The sequence below is a fragment of the Lepidochelys olivacea genome, assembly GCF_965140295.1.
Source record: "Lepidochelys olivacea isolate rLepOli2 genome assembly, chromosome: 2".
In the NCBI taxonomy this organism is placed as follows: Eukaryota; Metazoa; Chordata; order Testudines; family Cheloniidae; genus Lepidochelys; species Lepidochelys olivacea.
Window position 1 is genome coordinate 24,605,491 of NC_140412.1, and position 25,941 is coordinate 24,631,431.

The following is a 25,941-nucleotide window of genomic DNA, read 5'->3' on the forward strand; positions in this document are numbered from 1 at the left end:
TTTTAAGCCCCAACTTTGCCAAACTTTAACCATTTGAGCTGAAATTTTCCATGCTTGTCCTGTTCTTTGTGTTTTTAAATTGCAGTAAAAACAACTCAGCCATTTCCAGGAGTAAGGCTAGGAGAGAATAGGTGACTTTGTCAATATTAAAAATCTTTCCCAACATTCTTTTGTTTTTTAGGAATTCTAGCACTTCCATGGTTTGGAGCAGAAATTTGACATTTGGCAAGGTGGGGGCAAGGGTCACTTTGGAATTAGAAAGCATCTTTTGCTAACCCCATAAAAATCCATCCAAATTTGGCTAAAAGTTGCCATTTGCAAATACTGATAGCTTTTACGAAGCTTGCTGCTAAAATCTCTGAAGATTCCATCTTCACTTAACATGCTTCCTGGCCCCACAGAACTTGAGCTCCAGGAAGAGAAAAGCATCAGAAGCTACCACTTTGGTGTATGGAGAGAAGTGCTGAGCTGGGAGGCAGGAAGAGACTACAAGTTCTAGACTCAGGTCTTAAATACTTACGTGCACTTCACTATCCTTCTTAATGATCAAGGCTTCAACTCAGAGGCCTGGCAAGTATAATCCCCCATTTTACTGATTGGGTAGGTGAGAGGCTGCACAAATTCACTTTGGGCAGAGCTGGGAAAATACAACCGTTTCTCCATTGTGGTCGAGCCACATCTCCTCCATAGCCAAATTGCCTGTTAGAATGAATATGCCAGATCTGTGTGTGTGACTGTATTGTTTCTAACCACAAGACCCATTCCCAGCCAGGAATCCTTACTCCCAACATTTCATTGCTGTCAAGTGTATCATGTCCTGCTCTAGTGGCTGGTCCATACAAAAAATAACAGACTATTACTGCTCTTGGTTACTCCTTTAACTCAAGTAGTAGCAATCTGTGCTATGGATCTGAAGGACCTACCTTCAAACTGCTGATGACCACATGATGGAATTTATATTTTCTAGTTTTCTTTTTTTAAACCTAGAAAATTAAAAAAAACTGCATTTAAGGAAACAACGAGGAGTCCGGTGGCACCTTAAAGACTAATAGATTTATTTGAGCATAAGCTTTCGTGGGTAAAAAAACCCACTGCTTTTTCCCAAATAAATCTGCTAGTTTTTAAGGTGCCACCAGACTCCTCATTGTTTTTGTGGATACAGACTAACACGGCTACCCCTCTGATACATTTAAGGAACACTCCCATGCAAAGTCCAGCACTCAGAAGTTAGGAAATGACAGAATTAAGGTTCCCCCTTAATTTTTCCTTGATAACTGTGGTATCTGTGTTGTTAGTTGCTTGATATGTTTTTGGTGACTGGCATATTTGTGATTAGCACTTGTCTATTAATACTTTGGGTTTTGTCTGCTTGCTTGACTGTTTGATGGATTAATTGTGTGGCTGCTCTCCCCTGGGAACCACATGAAAATGAGATGTTGCAGCAAGAAAAATTGTAAATAAATATATGGATGTTCATCAAAACAAACTGATGAACCTTTAATCGGTTTAGGCTGTTTTTTTCCTTGTAATTAAAACAGAGGCATTAATAACCATGGAGAAACCATCTACCTACTTACAAAGGAGTGTGATTATTGAAAGACTTAATTCACATGGGAAATACCTCTGGTATTTTAGAGTGGGTCTAAGCAACACTTGAGTTTGAAATGCAAACTTATGCAGAGTTCGAGAGATTTGGGGCCTGGTGTTCTGGTTTGGAGCCATCTTAGAAGTAGACTTAGAAAACCTGTCTTATGAAAGGAGACTCAAAGAGCTTGGCTTGTTTAGCCTAACCAAAAGAAGGCTGAGAGGAGATATGATTGAAATCTATAAATATATCAGAGGGATAAATACCATGGAGGGAGAAGACTTATTTAAGCTCAGTACCAATGGGGACACAAGAACAAATGGATATAAACTGGCTATCAGGAAGTTTAGACTTGAAATTAGACAAAGGTTTCTAACCATCAGAGGAGTGAAGTTCTGGAACAGCCTTCCAAGGGAAGCAGTGGGGGCAAAAGACATCTGGCTTCAAGACTAAGCTTGATAAGTTTATGGAGGGGATGGTATGATGGGATAGCCTAATTTTGGCAATTAATTGATCTTTGACTATTAGCTGTAAGTATGCCCAATGGCCTATGATGATATGTTAGATGGGGTGGGTTCTGAGTTACTACAGCAAATTCTTTCCTGGGTGTCTGGCTGGTGAGTCTTGCCCACATGCTCAGGGTTGAGCTGATCGCCATATTTGGGGTCAGGAAGGAATTTTCCTCCAGGGCAGATTAGCAGAGGCCCTGGGGGTTTTCCACCTTCCTCTGCAGCGTGGGGCGTGGGTCACTTGCTGGAGGATTCTCTGCACCTTGAAATCTTTAAACCATGATTTGAGGACTTCAGTAACTCAGACATAGGTCAGGGGTTTGTTACAGGAGTGAGTGGGTGAGATTCTGTGGCCTGCGTTGTGCAGGAGGTCAGACTAGACGATCATAATGGTCTCTTCTGACCTTAAAGTCTATGATTCTATGACTTGAACTTCCCTAAAACTTGAGGATGTTTAATTGGGTCCTGTTTAGTCTATAAAGATACTCAGGTTTAAACTTAGTTCTGAATCTGATTCCCCTTCCCATGCTGTGAGGACACGAACACAGCTGCTCGTTGCATGTCCTCTCCATTGTTACAGCCCATGTGTTTGTACAGTACCTGGCACAGTGGGATACTGGTCCATGACTACAAGTCCTATGCACTATGGTAATACAAATAATAATAATAGGAATGAGACTCAGGCCCCATATTTTAACCCTAGTAGATTTAATTATGTAACCTAGTACATGGTTCTTTAATCAAGCTACAGAGATGTTCCCAAGTTTCAAAATTTGGTTTCAGATTTTTCTACCATTCAAGTGGTTTTGGTTTCTGATGTTTCAATTCATATCCATCGTATACAAACTTTAGAACTGCATCCGAACTTCCTCTCACTTGGAGGCAGTTCGGATCAATGTTCTGGTTCAAGCCCATATCTGGTTCTGATTCTGTTTGTTTAAACTGATGATTGTGAAAATGTTTTGAAGCCAGGACTGCACAAATAGAGAGAGAACAGTCCTCAGAGGACACAGAACGCATTGGCTGCTGAAGTAAAATGCAAAACGTGCTCCAGAATCACAGATCACTACCACTTGGACTAAAGGAGAAGTTCTATTAGCAATACTAATATTGTTTCTTTTTAGGTGCTTTTTGGGGGGGAGTGGGAACCACAAGGGATAATAATTACCAACATCAGATCAGACACCACCAAGGAGAAGTACACGTACATGACCCTACATTACAGGCTGTGAATTTCAGGGGGAGATCTTTTAAGACATGTAGCTGTGTTTTGAAGAGAATTGCCTCTAAAATTGCAACACACAAAATGATGAACTGTTCTTCTCCAAAGGGAATTATTTTAAAAATATTTTCATGTAGAATCTATGTTCACGTAGGTGTGTGTTTGGGTAGGTGGTAACAGGTAGCTATGCCATAACTGTCCATGCTGTTGGCAGCAGAAAAGAGGAAAATTATTAAATGGAAAGTTGGAGGAAGAAGGAGGTGAATTTACTGCCACTTTGGGGTGGGTAATAGTTAAGGCTTTGTTTTAGTCACAGGTATTTTTAGTAAAAGTCATGGACAGGTCACGGTCAGTAAACAAAAGTTCACGGTCTGTGACCTGTCCATGACTTCTACTATACACCCCAGACCAAATCCTGGGAGGAAGCGTGGCCCAGGGGCACCGCAGGTGCTCAGGTGGGAGCACTGCAGTTGCTGGGGGCAGGGGGTGGGTGGGTGGGAGAGCAGTGGCCTGGAGCGCGTGGGCCAGGACCCCTTCTACTGCTGGGAGGGTGGGGGGTGGGCAGCAGCGGGCAGCCCAGGACCCCCAGTGGCTCCGCACCTCCCCGGGAGTGGTGACATCCCCCTCGCTCAGCTCCTAGGCAGAGGCGTGGCTAGTGGCCCAAGACTGCCCCAGCAGCAGCTGGTGCGACTGGTGCAGGGGCTGCCTGATCTGCTCCCAGGCCAGGTGCACCGGCCACTGCAGAAGTGACTGAGGTCATGGAAAACCACAGAATCCGTGACTTCCATGACAAACTCGCAGCCTTAGTAATAGTCACTCTTTTTGTCCAATTTGAACAAAACATGAAATCAAATTCACTGTTTTTGAGATATTTTTTTCTCAATGTAAAACCAAAACATGTTTTTGTTCATGTTGTTTCAGGAAGAATGATAGACATGTAGGGTTTGAAGGGACCTTTAAGAGGTCATCTAGTCCTGACCCCTGCACTGAAGCAGGATGAAGTAAACCTAGACCATCCATGACAGGTGTTTGTCTAACCTGTTCTTAAAAACCTCCAATGATGCTGATTCTGCAGCCTCCCTAGGTAACCCATTCCAGCGGCACAGAATTCTCCCAGGAGTATAACCTGAGAAGTAACCTACTACTACAATGAGTGCATGATAGTAAGTACAACACCAGAGATGAAATTCTAGCTCCATCAAAGTCAATGGACTTTTTTGCCATTGATTTCAGTAGAGCCAGGATTTCAGCCCAGTGGTAAGTTGAGTGCAGGATCATACCAAGAATCATTAATCATAGAAATTAGAGAGAGATCATCAGGTTTTCCCTCTCCCCCACCACCCCATGTCACTATTTTAGAGTTGTTTCTGGGTAGCGGCCTGGGTGTATGCTTTGCATTGATTCTCGTTGCTTATTCAAGGACAACGGACCTCATAGGTTCTTAAAGATCAAATATAAATAACAGAGCTGGCTCTGTCTCAGTTTTCTCCTGCTTATTTCACGTATGTAACAGCCCATAGTGAGCAAAGGATACAGCAGGTTTGGAAGTTTTAGTACTAATGACAATGACAGATGTTCATCAATCTGCTTGTGCTTTAATCCATTTTTGCTGCTTCTAGTCATAAATTTAGGATATTATTCAGGAGGCAGAATCGTTCCAGAGACCTGTAGTAGTAAAACTTGTTTCTTCATTAATTTTTTCAGTCCAAATCCTGCTTGCTCACATTGACAGGCTCTGTAGTTGCAGGCTGCTAGCCTGTCCCCCTTCTCTTCCTCACTCATTATTTCATTGAAACTGTGTTCTTTTCCAGGTGCCAGGAGAGAATGAGAAGCACTGGAAGCCAGCACTGGTTGTACTGACGGAGAAGGACCTTTTAATATATGACAGCATGCCACGAATGAAAGAAGCTTGGTTCAGCCCTCTACATACTTACCCTCTGCTAGCCACCAGGTAGTTTTATATTTTATTGCAGGCACTTCAGTCGTTATTTGGAGTAGGTAAACCTGGTAAGAAAAGAGATACTCACGTACATCACACATAAAATGTCATGTTTTTAGAACCAAACTTTTTGTTAAGGTCTTGAAATACTCAGTTTATGTGTCCTTCTCTCCCCCACTTCCAAATTCTGTCCAAGACTGGAAATGCCAAAATATCACAAGAAAGATTATTTCTGCTATACTGTGAGCCAAGAATTGAAACAGAAATTCTGGAAATCTCATGGCAGAGCCTGTTTCCATGAGATTTCCAATCAAATTTGCAGACCCAAGGGCTTGAAATAAGCATCTGCGCTTCTGAATGCTTATCCATGCTAAACCTACCAGGAAGTCAATGTAGTACATTACTACTATCAGGGTTGGAACCATGACACCCAGTAGTGTTTCTACAGCTGAGCTTTTTGGAAGCTCACCTATCACCAGGAGTCATGCACATTTTTGGAATGTTTTACTTTCAGCATTGTTAGCGTTTCTGTTCTAAGTGGCTTATTTACAACTTTTCCTAATTCAGTGAACTCTTTGTTCTCATAATCTAATCTATCTATCTTTCTATCTAAGGTATGTCTAGGGTTCCCATCACCATAGTATTTCAACACCAGATACCATACCTGCCCATCTCTAGTAATACCCAAGCTCTGTCCAAAAGAGATGGGTAGGTACTGAAATGCTTTAACTGGTGGAGTGTGTTGGAGTGCCAGAATGCTCCCCATAACTAATCAAGTCAAACAAATGAATAACACTGGTTGGACTCCATGCTTAAATATTGATTTAACAAAATGCTTTTATGTGGCCATTATTGAGATAGACAAACTGGGCAAGACTTATCAATAGTGACTAGTGATTTTGGGTGCCCAATGTGATGCAATTTAACAGGACCTGATTTTCTGAAACTGCTGAGCATCTGCCCTCTGAAAATCAGGCCCATTTGATATGTGTCAAGTTGGATCCCCAATTACTGAGTCACCCAAAATCACAAATTTTTTGTCCCAGGAGTATGTACATCAAGATAATCCATTGGAAGGTATTGAAATGTTCCCAGACTCACCTGTGTGAGTGAAAATGCTTTGCAAATAATGCTGTAGTACCATTTTCCATTCTTTTTAATAATGAATCAAATAACCCACCTGACAGATCCAAAATAATGTGAGTAGGTCTGTTTTGCCTGGAGAAACTGACGCTTAGACCTGGAGAGGCGTGTGGTCTCCTTACCATCCTCTGTGTGTCTGTGTCCATAACGTGGAGAAAGAAACGCAACAGAAAAGCAAAGACTACAGCATATTTCTTAACTAAACTAGTGTCCTTGTAATGATCTACAGTATATTTACTTTAGACAAAAACTAAAGTGCAGTGCCGCCCCAAAAATATTTTCACTCATAGGCATCATATGCGAAATCATTGCCAAGCAAACGTGTAGAGCACAGGAAGTGCACGCATCATACCCTCATGTTTTTCCTACAGAGTCCAGTTAAAGTATTTTCCAACTGTGTTATGGACTTCCTGCTTCTCTCATGGATCTGACTCCCAGTAGACCCCAGAGAGAAATACTGGCTTGGGTCAGTATAGTGCAATTAAATCCTGAGTTGACACCGTCAGACATACAGCTGTCAGACACACTGACTTCATTTTTATTTACGAGCATGTGTGAGGGATCCTGCGCTATGGAAAGATCTGCCCACATTTGTTCCTTACACTGAGAGTCATCTATGGCTTTTGATGCTAATTCTAATCGTATTTGTCTGCTAGAACAGTCTCAGGGCTTGAGAAGGAGTTGCTGTTCTCATTTCCCTGGTCTGACTCCAAGTCAGATTATTTCCCAGTGCCATTCCATTCAGTGGGACTGGTGCCAAGTAGCCACAAGTGGTATCACTCACGGCAAGCTCACTGGTTCCTTTTGGCTCTCACTCGTTTGCTTTACTCAACTGAGTTTTGTTGCCTAACGATCTAACATTTTGTTGTTGAATAATTCACTGAAAAATAAATCAAAATTTAATCAAAAGGCCAAGGATACTAGAAGTTATTTCACCCCAAAGTATCTAGACCCTTGGGAACTTTCAAACATAGTCAAAGAGAAGTAACTTATTCATTCCTGTTCACACAGTGTTGTTGTAAAGTAAGGTGACCACACTGTGCTTTACAACATACTGACAAGCTTATTGTGTGCCTCCAGCAAATCCAATAAGAGGACAACAGCTCACGTTCAAGAATCCCTATTTAAAGCTAGGTAGGATGTTGCAGCAGAAGGGTGTGTCAGAACTGCGGGACGTGCTGACATTCCATCACCAGACTCTGATACCATGTATACTCCGCGACTGGTAGTGCATCCCGAGGCTGTAACATTGTATCAGGGTAGCTGGGCCCATGCCAGGATGATGGATCATCTCGTCCCATTGCAACATCTTTCTGTGCTGAGGAGGTGGCAGAATGTTGTGACCCAGTGGGGGATGAGTCCTGGAATGGGCAAATGCTAACCCGAGGAAGCTTTAAATGGGGGCGGAAGAAGAAATTAATCTGTATCCATGTTTCTTGATAGAACTTTCTGAAAACATACACAATGAGGGATAAAGGAGCTTGCATTAAATGAAATAACACTAATAATGACTTGTACTGCAGATGGGGTTTTAAAAAACTCAAGCAATACAAGACACATACTGGATAGAGAGTCTCTCTCTCTCTCTCTTCTTTGTCTGGGGGATACATATTGTACCAACAAGTAGGTGTTACAGTAGCGTGTTGTGCAGGATACACAGAGTGCGAAATCCTTGCCCTGGGAGCAGAGACCGGAGACACGGTTGTATAAGTGTTGCTGCTTTGCGATGTTATGTGCTGTGAGCTTCACAGACCACACTGTTCAGCTAAATCAAGAAGGGCAGCCAGAACAGTCCACCTAGCTAGGGAGTAAGATTAACCACAGGCGCCTGGAGGCGTGTTGGCAGGACAGTGAAGGGACACATTCGCTGCTGCTGCCCATGCCATGCCTGCAGAGGGAATAAAAGAAACACATTAGTCTCTTGGACTCTCAATTCAGTACCTCGCACACAACACTGATTTCACCCCTAAAGACAGATTAAATGGCAAGATAGTATTTGCCATATTTCTTTAGTACTTCCCCATGCATCTCTTATTTTTCTTCTAACCTTCAGGCTTTTGAGGGAGAAGTTGGCCTTTTTTGCACCCTCTTTGGCCCCAAAACAAACAAACTAAAGCTCTTCAGTGGCCACATCCATCCCCCAGTGAAGTCAATGGGAATCTTTCTACTGATTTAAGTGGGGAGTTGGATTGGACCCTAAATCAGTGGTTCTCAAACTTTTGTACTGGTGACCACTTCCGCACAGCAAGCCTCTGAGTGTGACCCCCTTTTTAAATTAAAAATACTTTTTTATATATTGAACACCACTATAAATGCTGGAGGCAAAGCGGGGCTTGGGGTGAAAGCTGACAGCTCGTGACCCCCCCCATGTAATAAGCTCGCGATCCCCTGAGGGGTTCTGACCCCCCAGTTTGAGAACCCCTGCCCTAAATGCTTGACAATAAGTGCACTTGGAATAATGTTTTAAAGAACTCGGACTGGGTAAAAATTTCAAATGAACCAAAGTCCCATTTTCAGTATTGACGTAGGCACATAGGAGCTTTGGTTCCATACACTTTCACTGAGACTTAGGGCTTGTTAACCTGTACTATTAGACTGCAGCAAGTTGGGGTGTGAATCTACCCCGCCCTAGTCTGCTGTGGTTAACAGTTTCTGTGCATTCTGACACATGTTAACAGTTCATTAACTCACTTTGAGCTAGTGCCATTTCAAAGAAGACTAAATCAGGCTACTGTAAAGAGCCATTAAAGGACATTAGCAGGATGCACGCAGACCAGAGACGGCTGGTGCGGGTTAGATTCCCACCCCACTTTGCTGCAGTTAAAGTAGACAAACCCATAGGCTCCAAGGGCCCAGATCTTCAAAGTATTTAGGCACCTAAATCCCACTTATTTTAATGGGAGAGGTAGCCTGGATGCCTCTGGCTATGTCTACACTACAGCCTATGTCGGTATAACGTACATCACATAAGTTACACCAACATAAGCGCTGGTGTGTACAGCTTCTCCAGCCTACATAGCTACCACCGCTTGCAGGGGTGGTTTTGTTATGCCGATGGAAGAGCTCTGTCCTGTTGGCATAGAGCGTCTTCACCAGATGCACAGCAGACGTACTGCCGTATGTGTAGACATGCACTTAAGTCTCTATTGAAAATGGGATTTAGGGCCCTAAGTCACTTGGGTACTTTGGAAAATGTTAGCTCAGATCTTTTAAAGTGTGTGTGTGCATTGTAATTCTATCCCTCTCCCCATTTACAATGGATACAGTATTGCCTGTGTGTCAGGGACAAATGAAAGTGACTTGTGACTGTGCTGGGACATAGGCTATGTCTACACTTACCGTGGATCCCCATGCTGCTGCGATTGATGCATCGGGGGTCGAATTAGTGGGTCTAGTGAAGACCTCCTAAATCTATGGCAGAGCGCTCTCCTGTCGACTCTGGTACTCCACCGAGAATGAGAGGAGTAAGTAAGTCGATGAGAGAGCATTTCCTGTCGACCCAGTGCGGTGTAGACACCACAGTAAATTGATCTAAGTTACATCGATTCCAGCTACATTATTCATGACAGAAGCAGCGGCTTCTAGGCTTATGAGAAACCTTTAGCTGGTAGTAAGGAGGTGCAAATGGGTATTTAAAGAGGAATACAGGGCCTGATGTTCCTGGTGAGACCATTGTAGATCATCTTCAGTATCCTGCCTACAGTAGTGTCCTATTCCTGATGCTTAAGAAAATGAAGACAGGAAAAATCAATGACACAATGCACCTAGACACTTGTGCAATGACACAGTGAAACTGGGCAAAAAAAAATCCTTCAGAACCCATGTGATTTCACTTTCTGAAGCCCTGAATGTGAGCATATTATGCCTGGAAGCACACATTTTTGCTGATCTGTTTGTGGGTAGGCGGGTTTTCACAGTTTGGACGTCCTATGTATTTTTGAACCAATTAACCCTGTCTACTACTGACTGTGGTGTCTTTTTTTTAAACATCCTGTTACTTTTGTATTTTGTTCAAAGCCCAGTGGGACTCCTAATTTGATTATCTGCCATACAGCGTGTGTGCAGGGGTGGGGGAGGGGAAGGGGGCTTGGTGTTTTTTTTTAAAGCATGCAGTTTACTACTGATGTTGACTACTACTTTCAGACATTTGTTAGTGATTAGCCTGCCCACTGGCACATTCTCTAATACCCTTCTGTGAATTGACTGATGCAATTTATAACTTTTCACCTGGAAAGTTTGCAGACAGCATGTTGTAATCTTGGCTGTTCCCATCTTTCTGCTTTTTTATGAGTCCTTGGGAAAACGTTTTTGCTAAGCTAAAGCAGATTTGAAATGCTGCTGAACACTGAAAAAGTTCAGTAGAAGATACTGTTGTACAGAGTCCTGTTCAATCTACCTTAGGCAATGAGCAGAGGAAGTTGGAGGTAGGATAAGGGGTACAGTATTTCTACTGCACTGTAGTAGCAGAATTGCAGCCTGTCCTTGTTTGCTTGTCAGTTTGCCACCAGTAGGTTTACATGGATCTGTCTTTTTTTTCTTTTTCTTATTTAACATTTGATTTTTTTTTCAATATTTCAACATATAAATGTTAGGCATCCATATAAGTCCTAAAGAACAACATCAGTCTGTACTTCCAGCTTTGTGTGGAATATGGCTTATATATAATAGAGATAAGTTTAAATGATACACTTGGGAGGCATTGTACTCTGGGACTACAAGAGGAGATTGGGAGTTAGGGCTCCTGCATTTTGGTGCTGAGTCTGAGACATTTTTGCCATAATATGTGTGTTTCAGTTTGCTCTCATTTGTCCAACAGGGATAACAATACTTACCCATAGCACAGGAGTGTGTGCAGCTTAAAAAATTCGATGTTAAATGTGTGTAAAGTGCTGTAGAAGTTAAAGGAAACAACCACCCTACAATAAAACTGCATTACATATCATAGTAGACATGAACAAAATGCTAAGTCCCAGATTCAGTCCCATCTACACATTATGATGCCAAAAAACTAATGCAAAGCTACATCCTGGGTCCTAAATTGTATTAACTTGGTTAGTAGTTAATGCGTTTGTCTGGAAACATTCTTGATGCTTTGGAACACAAATCATCAAATAGCTTTTGTTGTTAATTAATCATAGAATCATAGAATATCAGGGTTGGAAGGGACCTCAGGAGGTCATCTAGTCCAGTGGTTCTCAAAGCTGGTCCGCCGCTTGTTCAGGGAAAGCCCCTGGAGCGGCGAACTGTGGCCAGTGGGAGCCGCAATCGGCTGAACCTGCGGACACGGCAGGTAAACAAACTGGTCTGGCGTGCCAGGGGCTTTCCTTGAATAAGCGGCAGACCGGCTTTGAGAACCACTGATCTAGTCCTACCTCCTGCTTGAAGTAGGACCAATCCCCAGTTTTTGCCCCAGATCCCTAAATGACCCCCTCAAGGATTGAACTCAGAATCCTGGGTTTAGCAGGCCAATGCTGAAACCACTGAGCTATCCCTGCCCCAGCTTAGACATTTGATGATCACAATTACTGTGTGTTATGTTTAATTTATCTAGGTATTTCTAACGTTCCCCACACTGTTATCTGAGCGCCATGCTGTTTTGAGTACTCCCCAGTTCCACAAACACTATTTCTGCAACATGACTAGAAAAACCTTCAACCAACCCAAAATGTGGAGAGCTCTTTCAAACTTTTATTGCTTTCTTCCTTTAGGAGGGTCGGAAAGCTTAGTATTATCTTGTCTTGAGTCTTCCAGTGATGTTACATTAGGGACAAAACTAGGATGAGTGAGCAGGGAGGGACAGATTTCCAAAGGGCATAGCTGTTCAAGAGCAGGTCTCACGGGGGAAGTCAAACTGGGGATTGTCCTGTGGAGAAAAGAAGTAATGTTACATGATTAGTTTTTTCAAAGCTTTCTGCTAGACTGAGCTGATTGATGACTGCACTTGATGAAGAACTTAAATCAATGCCTACTGACATAAACCTAAGCTGAGCAGTTGAATACCTGCTTTGAAAATACTCCCCAGGGTGTCAATGAGAATTTCACTGTCATTTGTGAAGATTTTTCTGTGCTGCAACAAATGCCTGAGATTCTTTTCATATCATTAAAGTAAAATGCAGACCACAGAGTCCCACCCAGCACCAACACCTTGGTTTGTATTCCTCATCTCGTGCTACTGTGCATACGTAAAGAACTGAAAAATGGAGAAGGTAGACAGAATACAAATAGAAGAGGGAGCAATCAGATAAACTGAAAAACTAATCTGTGTTTACAGCTCTCTGCAGAATGTAAAGAGGGGCATTTTACAGTAACTGTCTATTCCTAATACACCCTATATCAACTTATTCCTGAGCAGACTGGTTTATAATTACTAACATTCTTATGCCCTCTGGCGGCTGCTCTGAGTTCTGGTGAAAAAACTCTAGAAGCTCTCAGTGCTTCTTAGACATATACTATATCTCAGGGGTTCTCAACCTTTTCCTTTTTGGGCCCCCCCCCCCCCCAGCATGCCATAAAAACTCCACGGCTCACCAGAGCCACAATAACTGTTTTTCTGCATATAAAAGCCAGGGCCGGCATTAATGCGTAGCAAGCAGGACAGTTGCCCAGGCCCCACGCCACAGGACCCCCCCCAAAGCTACATTGCTCAGGATTCAACTTCAAGCCCCGGGTGGCAGGGCTCTGGGCTTCAGCCCCATGCAGTGAGGCTTTGGCTTTCTGCCCTGGGCCCCAGCGAGTCTAATGCTGCCCTGCTTGGCGGACCCCCTGAAATCTGCTCATGGCCCCCCAGGGGGCCTTGGACCCCTGGTTGAGAACCACTGGGTGGATCTTATATCTTGGAAAGTCTGTCCTGTTGAGTAACCTTCAGGTGACTGCACTGGCTGAAAGTTGAAGGTTATGCTAATGACTAGCTTCCAGGCTATCTCTGGAGTTCTTTGTAGTGTCCACCATTGAATAACCATCAGCTGACCTCTTTTTAATATGAATAGCGAAAGATGTGCATGCTAGTAAATATTCTGACATTCCGTAATGTTATTAGGACTGTTGGCAAGCTCTCAAAGTGGTTTTGCATATCTCCTCAAATGAAGAACTGATTTTTACGTCAATCAGCCAGTTTGAGCAGCTAAATAACATGCTCTTTGGTTTCGCAAAAAGAACTGGTTTAGCTGGCTTTCTTTAATGGCTGTCAGGTTTTTCAGTAGCCTGATGTTGCCAATATTTCATATGAACAGCAATAGTATTGGCCAAAAGGAGACTTGGGAGTCCTTTGTCTCAGACTTAAAGACCTAAGTAATGATATCCCATAATATTAACTCCCTGCTGAATACCTGTCTAGTTCATGTCTTACTGCTGGACTTTGAAAAGCCTGATCTCTAACTGGATGTACAATTGATGCCATCCATGATGAGCAGAATTTTAAATAATGTAGCTAAAGTTCTAGTAAGTAAGAAGTAAGAGTAAGTAAGAAGGTAGTGGTGTGGATAAGGAAGTAGGGAATAAATATGGTTCATACTGGATGTGACACTATGGTACTAGGTAGGTCCAACATGCTGCTCGTGTCTGTCAACATATTGTAGGACCAGTAATGTTAGCCCTGCTGTATTACTGATGTTATCGATAACAAGTTGCAGTGGGGGAGGTTTAGATTGGATATTAGGAAAAACTTTTTCACTAAGAGGGTGGTGAAACACTGGAATGCGTTACCTAGGGAGGTGGTAGAATCTCCTTCCTTAGAGGTTTTTAAGGTCAGGCTTGACAAAGCCCTGGCTGGGATGATTTAACTGGGAATTGGTCCTGCTTTGAGCAGGGGGTTGGACTAGATGACCTTCTGGGGTCCCTTCCAACCCTGATATTCTATGATTCTATGTGATGCTATTTTCCTGTAGAAGTGAACTAGTTTTAGGCACTTACTATCTCGGAGTATGTGGTTTCCAAATTGAGTGGCATAGCGTGTGACAAGTGCTGGGAAATACTTAGCAGAGCAGTTAATGAACTCTGTCCACAGCAGAAAGGATGTGACAGAGGACTTTGAAATAGTTTCCTAGTGTACAATTTCTCATGGGCAATAATGTTAAGTCTGTACTTTGTGACTTACTGTTTTATAACAACAGGTTGATATTGTAAAACATCCTCTATCTATGGCTCTCAAACCTCCTTACTAAAAATGGCTTGTCACTGGGGCAGTGTGAAAGTGATTACTATACCCATTGTGTGTATTGGGGAACTGAGGCCCAGACATGCTGTATGAAGTGTTGTTGTGAAGAGCTCTGTATAAGCTCGAAAGCTTATCTCTCACCAACAAAAGTTGGTCCAACAAAAGATATTGTCTCACCCATCTTGTCACCCACGCATGCTGTCATTTCCCCAAGGAAGTTAGAAGCAGAACCAGGAGTATACCCAGGAGTACTGACTCCAGTCCTCCACTCTGATAGTCAAAGGCCCGATGGCCCTTGCAGAGTTTTTACCGTATTGTCCTACTGGGAGAGGGGGTGAGAGCCCTGCAGAACAAACTGGGGACTCAGGAGGCCTCCACACAAGCTCTGATTCTTCCTCTTCCTCCATCGGGTCACATGGCTGCCAGGGAGGTGTGCTATCAGTTGTCCTCAGAATCTCCCGCAAAAGATGGGAGGGTGCCAAAGCTCGGAAAGGGGCTGTGGCAGTTAATGCCTCAAGCCATGCCTGCCTTGCAGGATGGAAGTGGGGTACTGTGATCACATACAGCTCTGTGGAAGAGGCACATTTCCCCAGCCACATGGTCAGAGGCAGATCTGCACACAGTAACCTGGCCCTGCTTTAATTTCGCATGGTTTGTCTTTTTTAAATCAAGGAAATTGATCAGAAGCTACAAATACATGGACAGTTTCTATCAAGTCAAAGATGGACAAACCTAGGAAACTTTATATCCCGGCAGGAAAGAAATTGCACTTCTGGAGGAGTGGGCCAGATCCTCAGCTCGTATAAATTGGCCTACCTCTGTTGTTTATACCAGCTGAGGATCTGGCCCATTATGTCTTTCAAAAATCTCCCTGCTCTAGGCATAATGTCTTTGCCTTTGTGATTTTATCTATTCAGATGAGCTTTTGTGTACAGTACTCTCTAAGGGGCAGTGTTTCAGAATGGAGGCATCTGATTCTCCAATGCCAAAGTCCTGTTGCTTCACTTCCTTTTTATTTTATAAAACACTGTCTTCATTAAACAGTACCATTCTGTGATGTCAGGCACAAGGAATCTTTTTTTAAGGTGTGCAAAATAAATCGTTAGCTGGGAATTAATATTTAAATGTAGGGATTATCTTACATTGCAGGTATTGGAGCAGTGGCCTTTTGTTATATATTGTCTCTGTGTATAACATTTATCATTAACATATGGTGAGATAAAAAAAAGACACATTTATATTCCTGTTTTCTTCAGGTGTCAGTTTTATAAGAATCTTCCTGGTTTCAGTTTATCAGTCTCTCCGAGATTTATTGTTTAACCCTTAAATGGTAAAATGTTTCTCTGCATTCATCATTACAATTGAACTGTTGCAATGTCCTTGAATTACTTCTCTAACTTGTCTAGTTGGTAGTGATCAATGGCTCCATGTCTAGTTGGCAGCTGGTATCAAGTGGAGTGCCCCAAGGGTCGGTCCTGGGGCCGGTTTTATTCAATATCTTCATAAATGATCTGGAGGATGGTGTGGATTGCACTCTCAGCAAATTTGCGGATGATACTAAACTGGGAGGAGTGGTAGATACGCTGGAGGGGAGGGATAGGATACAGAAGGACCTAGACCAATTGGAAGATTGGGCCAAAAGGAATCTGATGAGGTTCAATAAGGATAAGTGCAGGGTCCTGCACTTAGGACGGAAGAACCCAATGCACAGCTACAGACTAGGGACCGAATGGCTAGGCAGCAGTTCTGCGGAAAAGGACCTAGGGGTGACAGTGGACGAGAAGCTGGATATGAGTCAGCAGTGTGCCCTTGTTGCCAAGAAGGCCAATGGCATTTTGGGATGTATAAGTAGGGGCATAGCGAGCAGATCGAGGGACGTGATCGTTCCCCTCTATTCGACATTGGTGAGGCCTCATCTGGAGTACTGTGTCCAGTTTTGGGCCCCACACTTCAAGAAGGATGTGGATAAATTGGAGAGAGTCCAGCGAAGGGCAACAAAAATGATTAGGGGACTGGAACACATGACTTATGAGGAGAGGCTGAGGGAGCTGGGATTGTTTAGCCTGCAGAAGAGAAGAATGAGGGGGGATTTGATAGCTGCTTTCAACTACCTGAAAGGGGGTTCCAAAGAGGATGGCTCTAGACTGTTCTCAATGGTAGCAGATGACAGAACGAGGAGTAATGGTCTCAAGTTGCAGTGGGGGAGGTTTAGATTGGATATTAGGAAAAACTTTTTCACTAAGAGGGTGGTGAAACACTGGAATGCGTTACCTAGGGAGGTGGTAGAATCTCCTTCCTTAGAGGTTTTTAAGGTCAGGCTTGACAAAGCCCTGGCTGGGATGATTTAACTGGGAATTGGTCCTGCTTTGAGCAGGGGGTTGGACTAGATGACCTTCTGGGGTCCCTTCCAACCCTGATATTCTATGATTCTACACAGACCCCTTAAAAATATGGATAATCTCAAGGAGAAAAGAGATATTTGGATGTCAATTTTATCTTAAAATAGCTTTTTCTGAAATTTAGCTTTTGGGCTAGATGACTCTTTGCCACTCTGAATATCAGCTGGTTGTCCTGGAGTAAAGGTAGCTTCAATTTTTCTTTATGTTCTACAAATATAAGAGAAAAGTTCAAGGTTACAGTTAGCTGGTGCATTTGAAATTATTTGCGCTTTAGTTGTTGAAGGAAAAATATATACAAGATGGTACTAGGTGTCTGCCCTTAGTTGATGTTTTATAGGAGCCTGTTACCTTGTTATCTAACATCATTTATTGTGAAGGTAGGCTGCAGATTTTTAGGTTTTTATCAGGGATACATTTTGCCACTGGAAGGAAGAGGTTTCTCTCTATATAATGTTATCTGAATTAGCACTCATATCTCTGAAGCAAAGCATACAGTTTAGGGCTTAAGCATTAGGGCCAGAATCAGGTGCATAATTGTGTAGCTAATTTTTATGCACAATTGCCACAATCCCTGATGCAAATTAAATGTTTTGTACACCCAGATGAATATTTAGACACCCTGTCAACCATTTAAACATCGTGTTGCTCCTTTGTATGTGAAGTTGCTTTAATTGTGAGGCAGACTTTGTGCTTGCTGCCCTGTGCTTTCAATGTTTTGAAAATCGGGCTCAGCAAGTATCATTTCTAGTCCAAATGAGAGAGAACTAGGATAATATACAACCCCAAACCCAGGATTTTGGCGCTGCTTGGTTGTGTTGTGTCCAGTTCCTGGAAGATGTGTCCACATCACAAAAGCCATCCCCCACAACTAATACTATTTGCCACTCTTGTTGGCAGCCTCAGCAGGGACGTCAAGCTCTGAGTGGGCTTGGAAACTGAGTTACTCTTTCTCCCATATGCAGGTCCATGTTAAGGCCTCTTGCCCTGCTTCTGCCCATTCTGTACCTGTTGTGTGGATAAACAGAAGCCTTCAGTCTCCAAGGCTATTACTCTCGAACCTTTCGCCAGCACTAAATTCACTCCATTGCGTACAGCTGTGCGACATGAAACTCCGAGCAGTCTGAGCAGCGTCAAGCAATGCAAGCATTTTATTTTGTTTTTAAATCCAATTTCAGGTTGGTCCATTCAGGTCCTGGTAAGGGATCCCCACAATTTGGGGTGGATTTATCTTTTGCAACGCGCACCGGTACAAGGCAAGGGATTGAAACCCATCTCTTCAGGACAGAGACTAGCAGAGACCTCTCACTGTGGACAAGGAACATAGTGCAGGGCTGCCACAATTCAGCTGAGCTGATCACGGAAATCACAACCTGTGAGTAACACTTGGAAGTTCTTCTTTACGTTGAGTCACTTTGGCATTTGTCCGTAGCCTGTTTCTCAGTGCGAGAATCAAAATGCTGGATCTGTGATCGTTAGTCCGGGATCAATGCTTCGAGAAGTTTGTTGGTTTCTCCAAGTTATTTCCACTGGAGCTGATTGAAACTTCAGAATGTAGATGAAATGTTACTGTGAAAAGTTTATTGCTGCTTTTGCAGCCAGCTCTTAACTTCTATAGTAACCGTGGCAAATTGTGTGTTTTCAGGCCCCCTATGGTGTCATTCTGACTTCCATTTTGCTCTTTTCGTCCTCATTCTGATACGAGTCTAGCAGCCAATAATGCATGAAGTGCTAGAGTCAGAGATGGGGACCTCATGCCTTTGGGAAGTGATTGTCATGATGAGAAAGGAAGGGCTCCTGCTGCTGCTATGCTTCTGTTTCAAAGGCCCACAGCTCTGTGACCCCTGGAAGGAACAACCTCGTGGAGTAAGAGGAGATATTGGGGGGAGGGAGTAAAGATTACTGGTGATCTGGTTGGGGCACCTGTCTGAAAAGAAGAGTGGGTAAGGTAGGAGCCATAAATGTCCAAAATTCACAAATAGATATTGGCCATTTACCCACCTTGACCTGCTTTTTTTAAAATAAAAAGGGGGGGGGGGAGTCTAATAACAATGGGTGCAAACCACCTCCCCTTTAAGACAACCTACCTTCCTTCTAAGATGCAGTCAAGATTGAGTGACTGAGCACAGCAGTCTCTCTTCTTAGGGCTTGTCTACATGGGGAAAATGGCATAGCTATTCTGGATTATCTCCCTGTCTGGATGCTCTCATTCTGGAATAAAAGTGTCCACAAGCAGAGTTATTCCAGAATAGCAATAGGGCTTCAAATTCACACCTCACCTTTTTTCAGATGAACTTCCCTTGCGGACAAGCCCATATTTTGGTCAACTGAACTTAAATGCCTGGCTGAGCCCCCTTCACCCTGCCGTTCCTATTTGTTGGTTTGCCTTCTTACTTGTTCAAAGGGGTGCAGTTCTCGCTGTTCAAGACCCATCCCCAAAACCTGTAAAATCCTTGTTTTGTGATCTCTTTGTCACCCACTCTTTCCTTTCATCAATGCTCGTAAAATTGGGTACTCCATCAATTTTACTTGAAGGTCTAAGACTCATCTGGCACTCAGTCCCCGAGCTAACCTAAAGGTTAAATCAGCCATGCTGCAGAATTCCTGCTGCAATAGGTGGTTACAATTATCAGGGTCTTTTTTCAATTACAAGGAAACTAATTAGTACTCAAAAGTGTCTTCATCTTTGTTGAAATTCTTCAGTGATTCCCTTTGCAGCTTTTAACTTTCGATGCTCATTTGGAGCTTGAAAAGAGAGGCTGACTCTCTGAATGTCTGCTTTGGAAGCAGGGGTGCTACCTGAATCTTAAGGTTAATGAGATTTTCTTTTGGATCTTGGCATTCAGAGATGCACACAAACATGAAGGGTGAGACAAATTAGGTCCAGGGGAATGACCTTTTTTATTTACTCCCTACAACACCCAACAAATTAATTTAACTATATATATTTGAGTGTTGTAAAGCAGAATGAATTTCAGTAGTCTTTCACAGGCTGGAGGCGTAGAACAAGGTCGTGATTAATTTACTGTAGGTCTATACCAAATGTGAAGTTTCACCAGGTATCAGTCAGTTCTCAGAGTTCTGCTTTTCATAGTCCTTCTCCACAGCTCTTCAGTCCAGCCTTTAAAAATAACACTTTGTTTTAGTGCTAAGTGGTATAAACTGTTCTAATTTTAGGGCATGTCTGCACAGCTCTGATTTTGTGGCCAATGACAGGCAGTTATCTTAACTGCTTACAAGTAACACAGCTCAGTTTACATCATCCACTCACCTGCCTTTCTTCCGTCTGCACCCGACACTTATCTGCCTAGCTCCGTCCTGACAAAGACATTCATGTCAGTTGATCCACTGTGCCTCTGTAAGGAGTAGTGTCCTGAGGAGGTGCCCATGAAGCCAGATCAGCTGCTCACGGGGCAATGCATTTGGAAGTGTCCTGGTGCAGAGAGGCAGCCTCTTGGGAGAAAGGAGGACCAACCAGAGTAGTTACTCAGACCAGGAGTAGCAAAAGCTTCCTACAAGTGTGTGTGGGGGGGCCACCAGCGCCCAAACCATGGCCACACCACCCCTTCCCACCAAGCCCCCACCCTGCCCCTTCTCCCTAGTCCCCACCCCACGCCGGCTCTTCCTGCCAAGATTCCAGTCCTCACTCGCTCCTCTCCCCACACACCCGTCCCTTGCCCTGATAGCTGGTAAAAAGTGGGAGGGCCAGCCCCCCCGTTCCGGCACCCCTGACTCAGACACAATTTGGGGTTCTGTCTGTACTGCATAAAACAAACCCATTTGAAACACTTATGGAGAGGATTGCAGAGAGAACTTCAAACTAGAACATGTAGCTATCTTTGAATAGTTAGGAACAGAGTATGGAGCAACTGATCTCATATTGGAGGTCAGGGGAAGGCATAGTACCCTACAGGTACATGAGGGGCTTATTTCCAGGTAGAACTCCAGGCAGATGAAGGTAAAGACTCCACTCCTCTTGAGCAAGGAGTCAATCATTCAGGTAAGTATACCTATAAACAGTCAATGAGTGGCATTGTGGAGGTAACCAATAGCCTTGCCCTGCTGAGCACAAGAACAGCAGTAAACAGATCAGAAGGAACAACTAATTTCACCCACTCTCTATCCCTGAGCAAGAGCAAAGGATGAGGAAGGGCTTTACATATGCCTGATGGAAATTCAGTTGAAAGTTAACTGGTTCCAGTTGGCAATCAAATTTTGGAACAGAGCCAGGGCAGCTCATCCTTTTGTAGACATCACAGACCAGCAGAAACCAAGAGAATCCTGTGAAAGGACTCTAGTGAAACCTACTAGAATTTCCATGGGAATTGGTACTATGTGTGTGTGTGTCTATTAAGTATAAAACACACACAACTATATATGTTAAAGGAAACTCAGTGAAAGCCAATTAAGGAATAGTGCCTCTGGAATACAGAATAAAAACACATAAAATCCGACATTCAAATCCACACCATCTAGTTCTTTAGCTACTCATCTCCAATCACCAATCTCATACCCACACTACTTTAACTCTGTTTCAGAAAAGTGGCTTGAGTTTCTGTCTATAAAAGAATGTTGGTTTCTTTTTAGTTAAATAGAATTTGGAAGAGGTTTAAAGCAGGTCAAAATGTGGACGTAGACAGGGTGACTCTGTTTCCTTTAAAAGGTAGTTTCCTTGTTAATGTTGTAAGTAGAGTGGATAATAAGTCACCATAGATGTGAATGGTATTTTACAAATATAAGCTTCTTAAGGGCAGGGGTTTCATAATCTCAATTTTGTTTTTCATATTCAGCTTGCACCTACAAAAACCAGGAGTGCCGTTTGACCATCCATTATGAACATGGATTCTCTCTCACAGTTGAACCACAAGATGGTGCCTTGTCCAAAACAATTGCACAGTGTCCCTATGAAAAACTAAAAATGTCTTCAGATGATGGCATTAGGATGCTTTATTTAGACTTCGGAGGCAAAGATGGAGAATTTGTAAGTACTGCATTTAGCTATGGGAATGGAGGTGACCATTTGTGCATGCAACTATTACAAGCAATTATTCTTTGCATGATTAGCATGACAGTATGCTCAATGGAGCTGCCTGTCCTTGAGTTCGTGGTTTGGGGCAGGCACTTACAAGCCAGCTAACATAGGTTAAATATACACGTATGGGTGCCATGATTTCTGGTAATCAAAACGTAAATTGTTCCATGCACTGTTGAACTCCTAAAGTAATAATGACTGATACCTATTAAAATTTATAAGGAAATTGGCTTTATCATGATTACATGGACCTGTCCTTAGAAAGAGTCAATAAAATAAAAATGGGGTAGGGATAAAATGGTAAAACCATGCAAGGAGGGAAGAATGATTTCCTGTATTTAGGGACAAATTGGGTTCCATGGTGGTCAGACACTCCAGAGTTTTTGCATTTGTATGCATCAATCTGTAAACACTTATGAAAAATGCAAACACTTGTTAACTAAAGGACTGATTTTCAAACATGCTCAGCACCCACAGTGACACTTATGGCCAGATTTTCAAAAGCACCTCAGCCACCAATCTGTTGTGCACTTTTGAAAACCTGGCCACTTATTTTGGTGCCTAAATGGACTTTAAGCACTTATGAAGATCTGGCCACAACTGTGGGTGCTAAGTTCTTTTGAAAATTCTGTCCTATGTCTCCAGTCTTGCTAGGTGCTTGCTACTCCTAGTTAAGTTACTGTAAATTGAAGGTGCTGAGTACCTAAAAGGATCAGGCTATAATGTTGCACTTTAATGCCTTTGACCTGCAGCAGTGGGAGAGAATGGTTTAGAAAGTCATTTTCTGTAGAAACACACTGTTCCCATTATTTGAATGTAGAACAAAGAGTGGAAATAAATGGCCATTAAAATATAGTGCCACTATTCCTGGCTTTATGAAATCCTTACATCAGACGCAAAGAACCATATCAGCTTCAAGGAAGTGCAGAACAAAACATAGTCTCATTTCAAGGGTAGAGACTGTGGGCTAGATCCACAAAAAGGACTTTGGCTCAGCACTGTAGCACCTAACCCTTAGATACCCTTCCACCTAGTGGAATCCACAGCCCTGAGTTAGGTGCCCAGGCTCTGTATGTAAGACATATGGAGAGTTAGCTGCCCAGGAATGGGATTCACAAAAGCCAGCAGGCTGAGCAGGGAGCTGCCTCAGCTAGCTAACAGGAAATACTGAAGAGAGGGGTAGGGCTTAGGCAGGGTTCACGGTTCTTCATTCAAGGTTCACAGCCATGAACTCTCTCCTGGTGTTGGGAACCTAAGCCAGGTCAGCTCTTTCTCACAAAAAAAACAAGAGAACCCCCCCTTCTGTCCCCACCCCTGCCAGGAGCCCAGCTGTTAGCACAATTGCCAGGATGTGGAAGATCCAAGTTCCAATCCCTGTTCCCTATACAAATTGGGATAGTTTCAAAAGGAGAGACTGAGACAGTCCTACCCCAAATACCCCATAGCCCAGTGGTTAGGGCACTCTGCTGAGAGCTGGGAGACCCAAGTTCACATTCTTGCTCCAAATCAGACAGAGGGAACAAATGACCCCAGGACTCCTGGGGGAGCAGCCTAACCACCGGCCTAAAGGTTTCATATAGACAGCGGTAATCCTACCACCATTGCTTTGTGTGGGGGCTGATTGGTTAGTTAGCCTCTGAGCATGCCGACCTTAGCAGATCCCACAGTGAGTTAGCTGGGGGAAGACCTCATCTGAGGATCCTGACAGGGTATAGGCATGAGTTAGGTGCCGGGGCATCAGGACTGAGGTGATTGTGTACATGCCCAGTGGCAAATATTTGGGGGCTTAGAAGACTTTATTGGTGGAAATGTAGGTGTCTAGAGAGTTTAGGCACCTACAGGGTTAATGAGCAGCTACGTGAGGGTTTTGAGGATCTAAATTTTGACTTCAGTTCCTGAAGTGGCAGTTAGGTGCCTAAATCCTTGTGTGGAGCTAGCCCTGTATTAACGGTGGGATTCTATAATAGAAGATTTGACTGTCGTGCTCTTGCCTACTACCCGGTGATGACACCTTGTACTGTACTGTTCATTAGTTTATATGTTTATTCTATGTAGAATGAGGTCTAGCATCGAAAACAGAACAGCCATAGTTGCTATAGTGCGATCAATGGGATACAAAACATTCCCTCTGCTGTTGCAGGAGGCGAGGTGAAGAATCTATTTTCCTTCTGGAAACTGGCTTGACTGGCAGTTGTTGAGGCACTGGCCCTCTAGAACAGCCAGTTGCCATCTTTACCCCATTGGCTAGTTAAAAGATGGTGCATCTGGACTGGTCCATCTATAGCTGCTAGGATAAGAAGGTCTGTGATATAAATGCACAATGACAACATGTGCAGTGAACAAGTATTTCAGAGACCCAGACTACTCATACTGGAGTTGAGTTCTGCTAATAGTGTCAAAAAGAGTAAGAACAAACCCTTAATGGAAAGTGACATACCTATCTGTCTATCTATCGATGCCTCTTTTAGATGCATGTGACATTTAGAAATTATATTCTATATATAGTGAAATCCATTGTAGGCACCTACTTGTGGACCTGAAAAGGCAGCTGCCTAGAGCATGTTGGTGTTCGTATAAAGCTGAAGTCAAATTGTACACTGAATATTTGCAAATTGTTCTTAAGACAGTTTGTCTACGACAGGCAGCTTCTTGTTTTATTTTCACTGAGATGCTGATACATCCTAATCTCTTGAGCTGAATTATTCACTCGATCCCACCATTCTTACGGCTTCTAAACTCAGTCCAGAATTTTTTATTGCTCTATCACTCAGAATCGGTTTTGTGTGCACGCCTACATCAGGAAGTTCAAACAGAAGCATGGGGGAGATAGTTGAAATGTTCTGCAAATCTAGTCAGATACTTCTCTCAGAAAAGCCTGTAAACACGTTGCACCGTTTCTACTGTTGCTCTGCCATCAGGCTCAGACGTGTGCCGATTTTATTTTTTGCACTTGCAAAGCAGAACACATTAAACAAAAGAAAGTAGAATTAAGGCAGTTTTTCAAAAAAAAGAAAAATTCAGGTTATTTGCTGCCTTAATGTTGAAAGGCATTTTTGGATGTGCTGTGGGGAGTCAATTTCACTCAGTTTGCTAAAGCTGTGTAAAAGTATGCCATTTCAAACCGCTATCTCAGACTGAGTCTTGAGGCCATGGTTCAATGCATTAACCAGTCTCAGACAGTGTTCTCAGTTAGTGAACACAGACTGACTGCTTGAATTGCTCCAGCCTGCAAACCTCAGGCACTCAGCCTCTCTTTCACAATCCAAACTGTGCCCCCTAACCTTCCCCTCTCCTGTGTGAGGCTCCCTTTAACAGCTGGAACTTGAACCTGTTGGAAAACTTCAGGGGTTAAACTAATTCCACCCTCTAAACAGAAGTGTTAGGATTCCCTGTGAGACCTTTCTGCTGGGTTTATCCAGAACCACTCATCCAGTTCTGGGAGGACACTTCATCCACTTCTCTGGGATCCAAAAAACTCAGTTCGACTCCAGCCTGTCACTCAGATTATTGTGTTAGACATGCAACAGCTCTTTGCCCGGGCTGGCCCGAGAACCGGTGATTTATTTACAGGGGGCAACCACAATTCCAATTCATGTTGTACACCATAAAGTTTGTATACATCTTCCCTAGCCCCTAACATCTATACTTCTTGCATTAAAGACCGATTGCGTAAGGCAAGCTTGGATGCAGTGTTGGCCCCAGGATATTAGAGAGACAAGGTGGGTGAGGTAATACCTTTTACTGGACCAACTTCTGTTGGTGAGAGAGACAAGCTTTCAGACTTACACAGAGCTCCTCTTCAGGTGTTTCCCAGAACCTGAAGAAGAACTCTGTGTAAGCTGGAAAACTTGTCTCTATCACCAACAGAAGTTGGTCCAGTAAAAGATATTACCTCACCCATCTTGTCTCTCTAAAGCAAGCTTATCAGTTCAGAGATTTTCTGTATACTTTATCTATTCTAAA

At 43.2% G+C, this 25,941-nt stretch overlaps 1 protein-coding gene across 1 annotated transcript in view; it reads left to right on the plus strand.

Annotated features, from left to right (window-relative positions):
* Nucleotides 1–25,941, plus strand: part of SNTB1 (syntrophin beta 1) — a 179,735-nt gene that overhangs the window by 150,398 nt on the left and 3,396 nt on the right. The window contains exons 4-6 of the mRNA XM_084618237.1: nucleotides 5,128–5,267; nucleotides 18,125–18,321; nucleotides 21,737–21,927. Of these exons, the coding sequence (XP_084474363.1) occupies nucleotides 5,128–5,267; nucleotides 18,125–18,321; nucleotides 21,737–21,927 (528 nt within the window). The remainder of the gene's footprint in view (nucleotides 1–5,127; nucleotides 5,268–18,124; nucleotides 18,322–21,736; nucleotides 21,928–25,941) is intronic.